The 16,702-nt window shown below is 37.2% G+C and overlaps 2 protein-coding genes across 2 annotated transcripts; both read left to right on the forward strand.

Moving 5' to 3' along the window:
• The first annotated feature begins 4,739 nt into the window (after positions 1-4,739).
• On the forward strand, positions 4,740-8,122 carry LOC101298892 (shikimate O-hydroxycinnamoyltransferase-like). Its single transcript, XM_004299694.1, has 2 exons — positions 4,740-5,428; positions 7,056-8,122. Exons 1-2 carry the CDS (start codon positions 4,976-4,978, stop codon positions 7,941-7,943), a joined length of 1,341 nt encoding a protein of 446 aa, XP_004299742.1. The 5' UTR covers positions 4,740-4,975; the 3' UTR covers positions 7,944-8,122.
• Positions 8,123-9,340: 1,218 nt separating this feature from the next.
• Positions 9,341-16,163, forward strand: LOC101299189 (NADPH--cytochrome P450 reductase-like). The gene is made up of 18 exons (XM_004299695.1): positions 9,341-9,807; positions 10,201-10,260; positions 10,359-10,435; positions 10,540-10,597; positions 10,693-10,776; positions 10,859-10,895; positions 12,315-12,384; positions 12,511-12,699; positions 12,821-12,913; positions 13,735-13,960; positions 14,052-14,135; positions 14,267-14,418; positions 14,506-14,602; positions 14,745-14,894; positions 14,989-15,066; positions 15,151-15,273; positions 15,355-15,468; positions 15,716-16,163. The coding sequence occupies exons 1-18, from the start codon at positions 9,511-9,513 to the stop codon at positions 15,794-15,796; spliced, it is 2,070 nt and encodes a 689-aa protein (XP_004299743.1). The 5' UTR covers positions 9,341-9,510; the 3' UTR covers positions 15,797-16,163.
• Positions 16,164-16,702: the final 539 nt, after the last annotated feature.

Raw genomic sequence — 16,702 nt, forward strand, 5'->3', positions numbered from 1 at the left:
ATTATTGGGGATCAGTAACCTGATTATTAGGGGTCAGTAACCCGATTATTAGATGTCAGTAACTGATTATTGGGGATCAGTAACCAAGTTATTAGGGGTAGTAACCCGATTATTGGGGATCAGTAACCAAGTTACTGGGATCAGTAACTGATTATTGGGGGTCAATAACCAAGTTATTGGGGTCAGTAACCCGATTATTGGGGGTCAGTAATTGATTAATGGGGGTCAGTAACCAAGTTATTAGGGGTAGTAACCCGATTATTGAGGATCAGTAACTGATTATTGGGAGTCAGTAACCAAGTTATTGGGGGTCAATAACCGAGTCACCGGAATCCGGCAACCGGTGATCGGAGTCCCGCGACGGGTGACCGGAGTCCGGTGAGATTCCGGCCAAGGTATTCTCTCTCTTCCATTTTCTTTCTCTATGCATGTTTAAAGAGTGAGGGCAAAATAGTCTTAAAATAATATGGTTTGTTAAGACTTCAGTAGATATTTGTGCATTTGGGCATAAAAAAGGTTACTTTATATTGGAATTGGCTCATGAAAAAGATTGTCATTGGAATGGGGAATGAGAGGTTTAAATTAGTACTAAATGGGCATTTTCCCAATAATAAAAGCTTTATATTAACCTATTCCTAATACAATTATACTTCTATCTCACTCCACCAATTAACATTGTTTTCTATAAATAATCAAACTCATAGTAGCATATTCGTATAAATATGTTCAAAATCAGTTGAGAGACTACAAATATATCTTTCTGACATGCAACGAATAAGATTTGATGAAACTGAAACAATAGAGTTTAATTATTAATTATTGATGACTCGATTATACGAATATGCTGCTATAAAATTGATTATTGATGACTCAATTATTGATGATTTTAGCGATATGCAAGAGCGACGAGTCTATTTTTAATGTATAACCCTATTTAAAAACTTTATTATATTATAGACTATGTTTTTTTTTTTTCAATAACATTTTTTATATCGCCCCCTTACTTGTATTTTCTGGTTCCACCCCTGACTGTCCTGGCCGGAAACGATGCATGGTATAAAATGCTAATACAGCTAGCATATTGAAGATCGAGAAAATGCACTGTACGTACGTACTGGTGTGAGATCGATGTAGTGCCAACCTTGAACTAATTTCAACGCTGAATGAATTGATTAGATATTTGGCATTATCAGCAGACTCACAAGGTAATCGTTATATCTGTAAATCACGTACAGTACTGATGGATTTCGGTTCGGTATTGGTTTCATCCAAAGAGGCTCTGTATAACCGTGTACCAAAGCCAGCACGATTTGGGGCGACACTCTTTGTGGCGCTTTAATGCACCTTTAATTTGCTCGATCAATTTCTATGTTTGGTCGTCTGATTAAGATTAGAGAAGAAGAAAACGTGAAGACAACACAAAGCTAGAAACGACGGGATCGGATTAAAGAGAGCTGGACCAGCCAGCTAGCTAGTTCTTTCAGCAGGCAAGTGCATGCAATGGTTCTCTAGCACACGCATCGATCATATATATATGTCATTAAGGGGTTCTTGCTAAATTTAGCATAGTTATAAACTCATAATTTGTGTTTGGTATTTGTCACTTCAAAAATTTATGCATGACATCTATAGTAGAGTAAACTCAATCGGTTCTCTGAAATGACGCCAATATCGACTAACAACGTCAACCGCCTTAAAACAGGCACGAAGCTCGATCTCTTCCGTCGTGCCGCGCAACAGTGACCGGCGGCAGGGTCCATAAGCTGACCAACATGGACCTTGACATGAAGCCAGACTGCATTAAAGGGGTTTGGGCAGCAGCCGGCTTAATTATTTACCTGAATCGATCTGTCCGGCCTTCTAATTTTGTAGCACATGTGAGTATGTGACCTCAGTTTCATCATCTTTGGATACAGATCGATTTCAATGACGTACCCATGCTGCTATGCATGATCCACATAGTGCATGACAAACAGGGCCAGCAGCTCGTTCATCACATCGATCTCTCTCCTCTCCCCGGCCGAGCTAGCTGCTCCCTTTTCGCTAAACACAAACACAGATGAAGGTTGAAGTTGATCAATCGATCAGTTAAATAAGTACCAAATTGTGGTTGACATATATAATTATCTCAAGTACCCACCTTGTCATATGCAACATTAGAAACACGTTTGAACTTCATCTATTATAAGTAACGGTAGATGAACCACCTTTTAGTAAACCACCTAAGAGCCCACCTTAGGTGGTAGCTGATGTGGTATAGCCACATCATCGGAGCATAATTTATGTTTTAGTTTATATTTCTATATTCTTGATTATTTTCTACTTATTTGATTTTATGATTTTATCTTTTAATTTATATTGTTTTCTTTCTTATTTCTACGCAAAGTCCATTAGAATTTGTTCGTCTTGCGAACTCTTGGCATCAAGCTGAGGCTGCGCAACAATTCTCCATCTCATCCCTCCTCTCTACATTATCAGGCAGCTCTTGATAGAGAAAGCAAGGAGGTTAATTACACTGGTGATATCATCTTCCGAGCGGTCCTTTATATCCGAATCATTCAACACCTTATAGCTATCAGTTTTAGAGATCTCATCATCATCCTCCTCCTTGAAGAAATTGCCCTCATCGTCGTAGTTCTCCTCTGTATCATTATTTTCACCGTTTGAATCATACACAACATCTCATCCTTAGAATAACCCATAAGACCAGATAAATTATAGAGAAAGCAAAGAGGCTATGATACCCAGATCTATCCATGTATTATATATAAACCTAGTTGAAGACTTGAAGTAGTGCTTCGTTAAGCACCCTTATATAAGCACATAGGGTTAGGTCATTGTGGAGTTTATAGCAAATCATGTATCTTTAATTGTTCACACACATTCTCAATCATATTCTCCTCACAGCGTCGACAATATTCATTATGAAATCATAACATTTGGATTAGGGTTTAAGGGGGAACTCAAAAGATCGATGTTTGTTCATCAATTGAAGAGGAGATGAGAGCTATGGTGAGACTTAGAGATGACGAAGGAGGAGGAGAAGGAGAAGAGAGAAGATGAAGAAAACGACCGATGAAGAAAACCCAACAAAATAGGATTTAACAAAAAAAAAGTAAATTCAAGAAAGTTAAAAGAAAAAAATTAAGGTAATTAAGGAGAATATAAACATTAAAATTAAAAATTATGATTTAATGATGTGGTTATGCCACATCAGCTGTCACCTAAGGTGGGCTCTTAGATGGTTTACCAAAAAGGTGGTTCACCTAGTATTACTCTATATATATATAATATATATGTATATATATGTATATAAATAGAGAGAGATACACACGTATATATACACACACTTAAACGTAACGGCGGGTACCAACAACTCTACTTGTCATGGATTTTTCGGCCAAGTATTTTCCTGTTTGATCATCTTCCGGAAAACTGTAGTACGTATTGAATTATTGATTGATGTAATTCTGATCCGCGCGTATAATGAATAAAATGGGGTACGTAGTTATAGTAATTGTAGGTTATATATATAGTCTAGTCCTTCAACTCCCAACTGCCAACTACTTGACTACATATATATATAATGTATGTTTATCTATAATGTAATAGAAAACGACACGGTCTAATAGAGCGAATTTCACGCACCATGGTACACTTACACCACTAATGTGCATGTCACTCGATTGGATATGCGATTGAAGATAGAATAAAGACTGAAAATCCTCAATTCATTCCTCTGGCATTTTCATTTATGATCCCATCAAATTAAGCGTTTGTAACTTCTTCGATTTAGGGTTCTCACCCCATATGTTTGAAACACTTAGACTATTTTTTCAGGTTTCAATTTTGTTAATGACATTCGCATATATACACGATAGTGTCACCTAGACGGCTAAATCAGGTTGAAACTGCATATTAGTTGTTCGGTTCACTACCTTGGTACGTACAAGAATTTTCATCATTTAAAATTTCAAAATGTTTTTCGGCAAATTAATAATTAAATTCGATATGTAAATTAGGGAAAAAAAACTATATCCTTGATTTTATAATGAGATGATTGGTGCAGATGTTTTAGAGATCATATATAGGCATATGAAACCATATAAATGGTATTTTCCTAATGCTGGCTCTGTTTTGAAGATTGAGAATGAGGACTAAATAAGTTTATGCGTGAACTATCAGAGCTTTGACCTTTGAGATATATCAACATTGAACTAATTATTTCAAACGAAACAATTCTTTGGTTTTTGGGATTTATCAGAATCATATATATAGGCAATCAGGATTTTTCTCAGCTACAAACGTCCGCACCAATGGTTTTGGTGCGGATTTTCATTTTTGCACCACTTTTTGATCGAATTTCCTCATCTCCACCGTCTAGTATCTAGATAATATTGTGTAGATCATCTCTGCAAAATTTCAGCCAATTTGGTAATTGTTAAGGCCCTCAAAATTGCGACTTTCTGTTATAAACATGAACGGTTCACGTTTGACAGAATTCAGTCCGTCCATTTGTTTTTCGAGTTTGAGGGCCTTAACGATTACCAAATTGGCTGAAATTTTGCAGAGACGATCTACACAATATTATCTAGATACTAAACGGTGGAGATGAGGAAATTCGATCGAAAAATGGTGCAAAAATGAAAATCCGCATCAAAACCATTGGTGCGGAACGTTTGTAGCCAAGAAGCCATGTAGGCAATCATATATATGGATCTTAAATGCACCGTTCAAATGGATTCGGTCATTCGCATGAATTTGAAATCTAGAAGCTAGATTGTTGCTATATTGATTAAATTAGCCCCCATGCCAACTGCCCAAACAATTAAGCTTGAGGTCCATGTGTATTAACACCTCGATGTATCAAATTATAAAAGGGACCGGATCAGCCACCTAAAGGCCTTCGAGTACGAAGGAGTTTCAGATGTAAGAGTACTCGATCTGTTCCCTTTCTTAACTTTCTTCCCTACAAATGGCATCAACATCAACCAACACCATTATCCACGGGACCAAGTCCAGCATGAGAATGTCTTCCGTCGTCCCGGCAACGGTGACCGCTGAAGAACACAAGGTCCATGAGCTCACCAAGATGGACTTGGCCTTGAAGCTACACTACATCAAAGGGGTCTACTTTTTCGGCAGAGTCGAGGGGGTTACCATTTATGACTTGAAGAAGCCTATGTTCCAACTGCTCCAACTCTACTTCCCTGCCGCCGGGAGGATCCGCAGATCAGAAAATGGACGGCCGTTCATCAAGTGTAACGATAGCGGTGTGCGAATTGTCGAGGCGCGTTGTGACGAAACGGTCGATGAATGGTTGGCCATGGCTTTGGGGGATGATCATGATTCTTCTTTCGATGTTCTTGCTTATAACCAAGCACTTGGTGATCCTGATCTTGATCTCTCTCCTTTGGTCTTTCTACAGGTACGGTTAATCCATCACTAGCTCACTACGTACTGATCTGTCTAATAATATTATCGAAAACGGATTCTAAATTAGCTAATGTACGTATATATTTTCAAGTTTAATATAGTTATTGAATCAATCTCTAACTACTGGGCTTTCGATCAGTGTTGAGTTACGATTTCATCGAAGAAGGATGTTTTTTACAAATATACCTGAACCATCTCGAGGCTACAAAACTATTGCCATTATATATTAGAATTAAATTCAGTTTACCCCATGAGGTTTGGGAGTAACTACATGTTAATCCTTATACTTTCAATTTCATCAGTTTACCCCTCAAACTTTTGAATTTTTCTCAAGCGTGACCAAATGTCCTATATTCTGTTCAAATCGGACGTTAACTACTGATAATTTTAACCTTAACTGTGAGGCCAGTATCTAGAATTTGGGCAAATCGGACCTTATATGTCCAAATCAGACCTTATATGTCCAAATCGGACCTTAACTGCTGATAATTAAAGGTCAATTCAAACGGAATATGAGAATTTGGGCACGGCAGACAGAAATTGAAGAGTTCAAGGGGTAAACTGAGGAAAATAAAAGTGTAGGGACTAGTCCCTAACATGAAGTCACCCCCGAACCACAAGGGGGTAAACTGAATTTAATTCTATATATTATGTGTGTTGTGGTTCTTCATAAAACCTGTACTCCATTTTCTTAACCCAACAATGTGAAAGAGCTAGACAAGCTAGGGTAATGATTTTTATGATTATTGCGCAATAATAGAAGATAATGATTTTTATGATTATTGTGCAGCTTTGCTAATATTATTCATATTTTTTTTTTATCAAATACACAATCAATGTGTTATAATACTGTGAGTCGAACTCACGACCTCTCATTTATAAGGACTTATGTCACTAGACCAAACTGTACTGGACTATTCATATGCTCTTGAACAAATAATAATAATAATATGCTAAAATTCAACATAATGTGCATATATAAATTTTCTATTATAGGTCAAACCTTTGAGCTATTTTTCTTCTCAAACTCCGACAGCTTTCCTATTTTAGAGAATTTATGATCATTCCTCAAATCCTTCTTTAAAATTATAGAGTTTGCTGCAAATATGGGGAATTTAAGTTTCTCTCTCTTCACATTCTTTATTTTGGAGAAAATTTTAGAAAATCTGTTGGAGCAAAACACCCAAAATCTTTCTCAAAATGGAGAATAATGAGAAAATAAGAAACCTGTTAGAGATCTAAAATGTTTTATATATTATTCTATGAGACAGCAACATGAGATGAAAAGAGGAAGCTTTATTCTTATCAAAATCAAATGATAATGACACATATTTATGGCACTTCAATTATTTTCAAAGAAAAAAAATTATTACATAAATTTGTTTTTCGATCAACGTGGTGCAGTTTCTAACCAGTACTCAACCTTTTCTCCAACATGAATAATTGTTAGCTATAGGTACGTATGATATCATTGATATGTGAATTAACATCAGTAATTAAATAAACATGTATAAGTAATTATGGGGATCATTATTGTAGTTTAATCTGCGACCTAACTCATAAATAGTAAAGCTAGCTACATCTAATTCCATTGTTTATGTGGTTTCCTACGTAAGCAGTTCACTCGGTTCAAATGTGGAGGAATGTCAGTGGGAATTAGCTGGGCAAATGTTCTTGGGGATGCATTTTCAGCTTCAACCTTCATCAACCTGTGGAAGAAGATCATGGCAGATCCCGTGCCACACAAATCTCTGCATATACCACCAGACTCTGCAAAATCTAAGCTCCCACTTTCAGTACATCCCATTCTAATTACACCAAGTTTCTTGAAAAGGGTTGATTCAGTTGGCGATTTATGGCTCACACCCAACAACTGCAAGATGAAGACACATACTTTTCATGTTGATGCAGAGAAAATCAATCATTTTCTCTCAGGCCAAAAACCCAAGGTCTCAGCTTTTGAAGTACTCTCTGCAATCATATGGAAATCGTTGTCCAAGATCAAGGAAAACGCAGAAGAGACAAGGATAGTGTCTCTTTGTAAAAACAAATCTGGTGAAAGACAATTGGAGTTTCCAAGTAATGAGATGGTGTGGAGCACAGTTGAAGCAGATTTCTGGGTTGCAGAAGCTGAGGTCTCAGAATTGGTGGAGCTCATTTTCAACAAAAGGAAATATGAGAATGACATGATTGAAGAGATGATGGGGCACGATAATGAGAGTGGGGAAGAATCTTCAGACTTCATAGCATATGGGGCAAAATTGACATTTGTGAATTTGGAAGAGATAGAGATTTATGAGCTTGAATTGAAGGGGCAGAAGCCAGTTTATGCAAATTATGCCATTACTGGAGTCGGTGTTGAAGGAGTTGTTTTGGTTCTTCCAGGGCCAAAATGTGGTAAGGAGAGAAATGATGTTGATGGTGATAAAATTGTGACTGTGGTTCTGCCTGAAAATCAACTTGCGCAGCTGAAAGTTGAGCTCCAAAAGAATTGGAATATTGCTTGAAATCGAATTGCTCTTGTAAGATTATGCTATGAATTTGTCGCATAAGTGTAAAGTGTGTGCTCTTAAATTGAATAACGAATAAACCCTTAAATGGAAGACTATTTTTACTAAACAAATTGAGAAGTTCGATCAAGATGTTAAATAAAAAGATTAAATTCAGTTGATCCTCTTATTGAATCAAGTTTGATTGCGTTTCCAAAATAAAAAAAAATACATATTACATATACCAAATTAAAAGAGGCTAAAAAGCACAATTGTCATCAAATTGAAGTAGAATGAGACTCATCCCTTATCATCAATTGTGCCAAAGGTTCGTGTACTATTCTTTGGAAGCTCAAATATCTAATATGAGATGTTAAGGCTCTAACTGATTATTTTGTTGGTATATCCATCTCCCATATCTTGAGGGACGAATTTTCTTGCAAATGCTCTGGCCTCGGTTGGTCACTCTCTTCATTAGCCGAATTGTTGGTTTGATTGTGTTCCCCCTTAGGCCTAGATGTCTCTTCTTCTAGATTGTTCTTGTGTTGGACGCCTTAGAGGCTTATTGTTTTGTAATTAATTTTTTCTATTAAAAAAAAATTTAAAAGAGACTATATATTAAGGTTAGATATATTAAGTTTATATCATAAGAGATTTCGAGTCTCTCTACTTTAACATAGTAACGTCGTTGATATATTAAATCGAGCTTGATGCGTTTAAGAAAACATCATAAATTACGATACCAAATTAAAAAAGACTACTTATTAAGGTTGGATGCGGCCTAACTGCCCCAAATGATCTTACCGGATTAAGAGAAATAGACAATGATGCACCCATTTTCTTACATAAGCATTTTTATTCTTAGATCAAGCACTAATCCATAGCCTATGGCTAATATGATTCATTGGCCTCTGTATATCAAATGTTATCAAACAAATAGTACATCAGGTGACACGTTTAACGCATTATGCGGGGAATACAATCCCTCCATAAAATACCCATTATTTTTAAAGCAAAATAACCAAAATACTATTCTCACTCAAAACGCTAACGTCCCCTCAACCTCACAAAGATTAGCCGATCAAACAAGCATAATAATACGACGTAATCGAATCATTTCAGCCGTTTTCCAGAGTCAACACCAAAAGCTCCGTTAACCTAACAGCCGGCAATTCAGAAAGTTACCTGACCAAAAGGACGACCCGCAGAGACGCAGTAAAAAGGTAAACGGGTGAAAGTATATGAAAAGAAGAAACTTTCCCAGATCTTTTTCCTCGTAGTAAAAAGTAAAAAGAAGGTCAGGTCCTTGTGATCGCGACCCTGAAAACTAGGGGGACCAATATAACGGGAGATTCAAGAACATGCGCCCAGTAAATTATATATATAAATATAAATTTCCAGCTCAGTTTCTTTTTGTCTGGTCAAAAATCAAAATCCCTCTCTCTCTTTCTCTCTGTGCTCTTCTTCTAGCTTCCACCAACCTCGAACAAATCGAGCTCCGTGGGCTCGGAACCACCACAACCCGACCCGATTCATTTCGATCCGAATTCGAGCCTCGGAGGCTTTTTTAACTTTTCCGATCACGATGAGTTCGAGTTCGGATTTGGTGCGGAAGCTGGAGTCGGCGCTCGGGGTTTCGTTCGGGGAGTCGGTGACGGACACGGCGGTGCTGATCGCGACGACTTCAATTGCGCTGATCATTGGAGTTCTGGTGGTTCTGTGGCGGAGATCGTCGGATCGGAGCCGCGAGTTTAAGCAGCTGGCGGTGCCTAAGGCGGTGGTGGTTAAGGAGGAGGAAGATGAGTTTGAGGTCGCGTCGGGGAAGACTAGGGTTAGTATATTCTATGGGACTCAGACCGGCACAGCTGAAGGTTTCGCCAAGGTAAATTAATAATATTTTACTTTTACTGTTTTTAGCTTTTTTTTTTTATCAATTCCAAGCTTTGCTGTAGAAATGTTTAATTTTGTGATGAACGAGTTGAATTTTTGGTGAAATGCTGTTGGATTAGGAGAAATGTGTAGTTAGGTTATGTAGCTGATAGTTCTATAGGTCTGTAATGTATTGTTGCTTTCGGATTTTCGGAGTCCGAAGCAAGATGACGGTTTCTCTAGATTGTTCTAAACAATTGCCAGCATAAAAAACATTAACGGAGTATTGGAGATGGAATGGTTGACAAATTTTGACTTGGACAATTAGAAATCAAACTTGTACGAGATAATGGCTGGTTTTTGAAAGAGTTGTTTTTCTAAAGTATATGTTTTGCTGCGAGGACAGGCTTTGGCGGAAGAGATCAAGGCAAGATATGAGAAGGCTGCTGTCAAGGTTATTGACCTGGTAAGTTGGATAGGAACCGATGATTTGCATTGAATTGTTGCTGATAGACTGCATAATCTGGAATATGCAATGATTATAATATTTACGGGTTCATTTAGGATGATTATGCCGCGGAGGATGATAAATATGGAGAAAAACTGAAGAAAGAGACTATGGTATTTTTTATGTTGGCCACGTAAGATATACATTTTACCTGTATTGAAATTGTGTGCTTAATTTAAATATTATCAGTTCTGATGAAAGTGTCTCAAGCTCAATGTACTTGACATGACTTTGTAGTTATGGAGATGGAGAACCGACTGATAATGCAGCAAGATTTTACAAATGGTTTACTGAGGTTGGTAACTTTCTCTTATCATTCAGTTGATGAAAACCAGTCACAGGGACGGACTTTGGGTTTAATTAATAAGTTGAGACATGATTTTGTTACAGGGAACAGATCGGGGTGTCTGGCTGGAACAACTAAGATATGGTGTTTTTGGTCTGGGTAACAGGCAGTATGAACATTTTAATAAGGTACGCCCAGAACCCAGTACTATACGTTTATTAGTCCATCTTGTTTGAAATAATATCTTCTGATCGCGCCTTATTGACACAGATAGCGAAAGTGGTTGACGATTTGCTTGTTGAACAAGGTATATCTAAACTTGTTTCTATGTTTTGTTGCTTATAATGTTCCTTGTGTATCTTGTCAATTGCATTTCATAGACTTCAAACCATGTATAGCCTAACATTTACCCAGAAGTTTCTATATGAAATTCTGTGCAAGGACTGGCACTCTCGCAGACTTCTGTCTAGTCTTATATATATGTTTTCCCTCCTCTCTCTCTCTCTCTCTCTCTCTCTCTCTCTCTCTCAAAAGAGTAGCATTAGCTTACTCTTTTGAAAATGAGATAGCTTTATTCAGTAGCAATAATACCAAAGAGAAATTGGACAAGATGGCCACTTTAAGAGAGCAAAATTTCAAATTCTATACATGCTAACATAGGACTACTCACAGATCACCTAACACACACGGTTTGTCAATAACTCAATATATCCGTAGGTTTTAAACCCAAACATTCTGTGGAAACAATGGCTTGAGGATCAGATCGTAACTACATGACCCACCAATCCTCAGTCAAATTGCTAGCAGTTCTTCAAAATCCTTTTTCCCTCTAGCCAAACTACCATGAGCACAGCCAAACGATACAAACACCCCATAAAAGTTTGTCATTCGTCCCTGCTAACATTGTATCGTTTCTCGTGAAGAAAATGGTGAAAATGTCCGTAGATGCTCTACAGGTTACTTTCATCTCCCTAATCAACTTCAAGAAAACCACAGGACAGTGTAAGAAAGCTTGATTGACAGATACTAATCCTTTTCTTGCAATGTTCACCATCGAGGGAGAAGGCAGGGGTTTGGATCCTTTGGACCCATTACAAGGACTGACTCTTTCACGAGTGATTGACCCACAAAAGTTTTTCACCTTGAATAGAACCCTGGCTTCCAGATTAAGCCGTGAGTTGAAAAACTGGCATAATGTCAGTCTTGATCCAAAAAGTTCTGTAATATAGGTACATCCTGAGGTTTCGTCCAATTATGCCACTTCTCAGTCTCCGCTCATGACGCTCGCTATGATGATTCCTCCAATAATTTTAATAAAGCTAGATGAAAGCTATGCTTTGTATGTGAAAAGATATTTTGAGAATGGGCTAAGCTATAGTTTGCTGGAGTTTTGAACTTTTCTTGGGATTGCGAAAACAACTTTCAAAATAACCTTGTGTGTATCTTTCTGTTGCATATGTTAATTCAGTTGGTTAAACGATTTTTAAATATCACATCACTTGTGTGGCCTTCTGTTTCTTGTGGTGTTCCACATGAGTTCCTCACCTGAGTAACCAACTCTGCGCATATACTTCTCCAAACTATAACTTACATCGTAGCAAGATCATGTTTGGATTAAACTTTTCTCTTTTCTGTTTGCTTTATTATCTCATTGTTAATGTTGCAATTTATTTCATTTGTCAAGTCTGTTAATATTTTTTTATTTGCCTCTTTATGGTTGATGTAGGTGCAAAGCGTCTTGTTACCGTTGGCTTAGGTGATGATGATCAATGCATTGAGGATGACTTTTCTGCTTGGTATGCTTTAATCTCATATCAAAGTCTCTATATTGACCGGTTTATTTATGGCGGTATCTTAATGTGGGAAGTGCTTGTGACACCTTTTTCTTCTGCATTTAACTGTAATGTTTTTGTTCTGTTTAGGAAGGAAGCACTGTGGCCCGAGCTAGATCAATTACTCCAGGATGATACAAATACTGTGTCCACCCCATATACAGCTGTGATTCCTGAATACAGAGTTGTTATTCATGATCCCAGTGTTACCTCTTTTGAGGATCAGAACTCGAATATGGCAAATGGGAATACTTCTTATGACATTCATCATCCTTGCAGGTACTTAAAGATTGCGCATGTATTGGATCTTCTAGAGTTACTATAATTTAGTTTTTATTTCCCTTTCTTCTCCTAGGTTTTTTTTTCGTCTTACTAAAGTTTGTGATTTTTCCCCCTGAAGAGTTAATGTTGCTGCTCAGAAAGAGCTCCATAAGCCTGAGTCTGATCGCTCTTGCATACATCTGGAATTTGACATCCATGGAACTGGTATTACGTAAGTTCATGACTTTAATTATCGCTTTTTTCTGAAACATTTATTCATAGGTTTTTAAAAATGTGTTTGCTTTTCACAAATGATTTTCAGATGCGGACCATGTTTCCTTTTTAAGTTTTTCTGATTTTCATGTGAAGCAATGAAGACAAAAGTTGTAGAACTAGATTTTGGTATTCATTACTTGGCTGTTGAATAGCGATATAAGTATTTCTTAGAAACAGTTTAGAGTCATGAATGAAGCTTTTACAAAAAATATTTTCAGCAATCAAATTGAGTGTTGGAAGATTTATTTCCAATAGTGAGTAATTGGCAAGGCTTGAAATGGAGCTAATGTAATGCGGATAGAACAAGCTCTATCTTGTTATCTTGGTTGTATGGAAGAGAAGGTAACTTTGTTGAGAAGGAGCTGAAGACTTTCCGTGTAAACCACCTCTTGGCTCTGGCATCTCCGTAAACCGCCAAAAGTTCTGCTGTGGAAGGGCTCTTTTGGAAGGTTATATGAAATGCCTGGAGTCTTAGAATATTTCTTAATAATACATTATACCATTTAAAATTTTAATTTGATTGATTATTGGCTGAAGGAACAAAATGAAAAGTCTAAACTTCATATTTTTGTGTAAGCATCTGCGGATCAGGAATGACCATCAATAGTTTTGATTTTTATTTGGCCAAAAATAGCATGTTTTTGGTAGGGAATAGGGAATTAGTTGGTGCCTCAGCCCAACAACATGGCTTCATGTTTGAGCTCCTTTAATTGTTCTGAGCAATTTTTATTTTTGTTAGTTCTGGTACTGATGATAAATTTCTTTCTTTTGTCCCAGTTACGAAACTGGAGACCATGTGGGTGTTTATGCAGATAATTGTGATGACACAGTTGAAGAAGCTGCAAAGTTGTTGGGTCAACCTTTAGATTTGCTGTTCTCCATTCACACCGACAATGATGATGGCACATCGCTTGGAAGCTCATTGCCGCCTCCTTTCCCTGGTCCTTGCACACTCAAAACAGCATTGGCATGTTATGCTGACCTGTTGAACCCACCTAAGAAGGTGAGCTTCATGCATTTCGCAAGCTCATGTCTTTCTCTTTTTTATTCTTTTAATAATCATAATTTTTGTTTAAAAATATTTTTCCTGTCAGGCCGCTCTCAATGCTTTGGCTGCACATGCTGTTGAACCTAGTGAGGCAGAAAGACTAAAGTTCTTATCATCACCTCAGGGGAAGGTTGAATATTTTCCAATGCATTTACTCCTTTTGTTTTTCTATTCTCCATATGTATGCTAACTGTATTACTAATGTGATATATACAGATATGTATTAATCTACAGTTTTATCGTATGCTTTATACTATCCAGGATGAGTACTCAAAATGGGTTGTTGGAAGTCAGAGAAGTATTGTAGAGGTAATGGCTGAATTCCCATCAGCAAAGCCTCCGCTAGGCGTGTTTTTTGCTGCAGTTGCCCCTCGCTTGCAGCCTCGTTACTATTCAATTTCATCGTCACCAAGGTGGATTATCTTATGCTATTTTGTTTAGTATATCTAGAAAATTATTTGGAAATGTAGAATATTAACAACTGCTGTTACTTTTAACAGGTTTGCCCCGAATCGTGTTCATGTGACCTCTGCTTTGGTTTATGGTCCTACTCCGACTGGCAGAATACACAAAGGAGTGTGTTCATTCTGGATGAAGGTGATTTTTTGAGCTGTGAATTTTCAGAAATTTTCTCTATGTGTTACTATAGCAATTGATTTGGTTTTCAATGTAGAAATCAATCATTCTCTTTACTTATACAATAGAACTCGGGTAACACCAATCTTTTTTGAACAATCAGAATGCAGTCCCGCTAGAGAAAAGCCAGAACTGTAGCCAGGCTCCTATTTTTATTAGGCAATCTAATTTCAGATTACCTTCTGACCATTCAGTCCCAATTGTCATGGTGGGGCCTGGTACAGGATTAGCACCTTTCCGAGGATTTCTACAGGTATGATATTCAATGAAAATTCTGGCTCTTTTTTTGTTTGTGTACAGGGAAAAAAAGAAAAGAAAATAAATATAAGTATCATTTCAACTTTCAGGAAAGATTAGCCCTCAAAGAGGAAGGTGCTCAACTTGGTCCTGCAGTTCTCTTCTTTGGTTGTAGAAACCGCCAAATGGTAACATTATAACTGTCTAATTTGCTACATGAATTTATTGTTTGGGGTTTTAGATTTCATAAATGATCTTTGTTCTTTTTGTAGGATTTCATATATGAAGACGAGTTGAATAATTTTGTGGAACAAGGTGCACTATCAGAGTTAATTGTTGCATTCTCACGGGAAGGACCATCAAAGGAGTATGTTCAACATAAGATGATGGAGAAAGTAAGTAATTCTAAGAAATAAAAATTGGTTTTTGTCTAGATAAGTACCTTTTTAACAGTTCTACTTTTGTTTCATATACAGGCAGCATACATGTGGAACCTAATATCACAAGGGGGATACTTCTACGTATGTGGTGATGCCAAGGGTATGGCAAGAGATGTTCATCGGACTTTGCATACCATTGTCCAACAAGAGGTTCTCTCTCTCTCTCTCTCTCTCTCTCTGTCTGTGTGTGTGTGTTTCTGTAATTATATAATCACACACACACACACACACACACACACACACACACACACACATATATATATATATATAATGTGTGTATAACTTATATACATGTAGTTGAGCTGTTGAGCTATGTAATGGTTTGATTCTTGTTATTCTTTATCTTATAACCTATTAATTATCATGTTTTCAACTTCTCTCTGGCAAAAACTTACAGGATAAGGTAGACTCGACAAAGGCAGAGGCTATAGTGAAAAAGCTCCAGATGGATGGCCGATACCTCAGGGATGTCTGGTGATATTGCTTTCCCTCTGTCAGTTTGCTTGTATCATCTTTCGGAACACTGGATTTATAATATCTTCAAGGTCAGACTTTAGCTGGTGACCTCTGTCCAATTTATAGCCGCAGGTTTGGAAAATATTTGTGGGAACTGAAACCTGGCTCCCCTAAAAGGGTTTTAGTTATAATTTGATAGATTAATTTTTTTTTCTTTTCTTTTTGATCTTTTTTCCATAGAATGATCATTTATGTTTAGGAATGTTAGCTAGTTACAAGTATCTCATACATACAATACTCAATTGGCTGTAAGTTGTTTGAATAGTGTTTAATTATTATCTTCAGTAAATTATGGTAATTAAAATAATGCTCGTGTGGTGTTCTTTGATGAAAATCAGTGTAATGACTTGCGAGTTCATAATTCCCCTATGAGGACATTGTTGGTTGATCAATTCAACTGTGGTGGATTGATGTTCCAGAGTCTTTCTGGTAACTTACCAGTGGTAAGGTTTAAGGGGGAACAAACCAATTGAACCAAAAATAAAGCAAAATGAGCTTTGCTAATAGGCTAATCACATTTATTGTTCTGGTATCTCACTTTTAGGATCATTATCTGAAGAACACTGTAGGGATTAAGTGCATCTCTTAGTTGATTAGTATAGTATGTGAGGATTTTAACACTGAAGGTTTCTTCATTCAGTGTTCATGTGTTTAGGTATACAAAAGTAACCTCGTGTGAAGATTTTGGATGGAATTGTGGAAAACTGAAAGGTCCAATAAACCTGCGTTGTTATCGTTGGTGTTACTCTGATGGTGAGGCCCGAAAGACTCGATAGAAGGGGATGAGAGGCGGGGAGAGCTCTCAGTAAAAGGGGATGGCAGCAATCGGAGAAAGATGGGGTGGCAACAGACAAGTTTATCTCTCGGG

This window comes from Fragaria vesca, linkage group LG5 (assembly GCF_000184155.1).
Source record: "Fragaria vesca subsp. vesca linkage group LG5, FraVesHawaii_1.0, whole genome shotgun sequence".
Classification (NCBI taxonomy): domain Eukaryota; kingdom Viridiplantae; phylum Streptophyta; class Magnoliopsida; order Rosales; family Rosaceae; genus Fragaria; species Fragaria vesca.

Excerpts from the sequence above, each read along its gene's own strand:
- LOC101298892 (XM_004299694.1), top strand. The coding sequence starts at position 4,976 with ATGGCATCAACATCAACCAACACCATTATCCACGGGACCAAGTCCAGC. Across the intron at positions 5,429-7,055 it reads CTCCTTTGGTCTTTCTACAG|TTCACTCGGTTCAAATGTGG; the intron begins GTACGGTTAATC and ends CTACGTAAGCAG.
- LOC101299189 (XM_004299695.1), top strand. The coding sequence starts at position 9,511 with ATGAGTTCGAGTTCGGATTTGGTGCGGAAGCTGGAGTCGGCGCTCGGG. Across the intron at positions 9,808-10,200 it reads CAGCTGAAGGTTTCGCCAAG|GCTTTGGCGGAAGAGATCAA; the intron begins GTAAATTAATAA and ends CTGCGAGGACAG. Across the intron at positions 10,436-10,539 it reads GTATTTTTTATGTTGGCCAC|TTATGGAGATGGAGAACCGA; the intron begins GTAAGATATACA and ends ATGACTTTGTAG.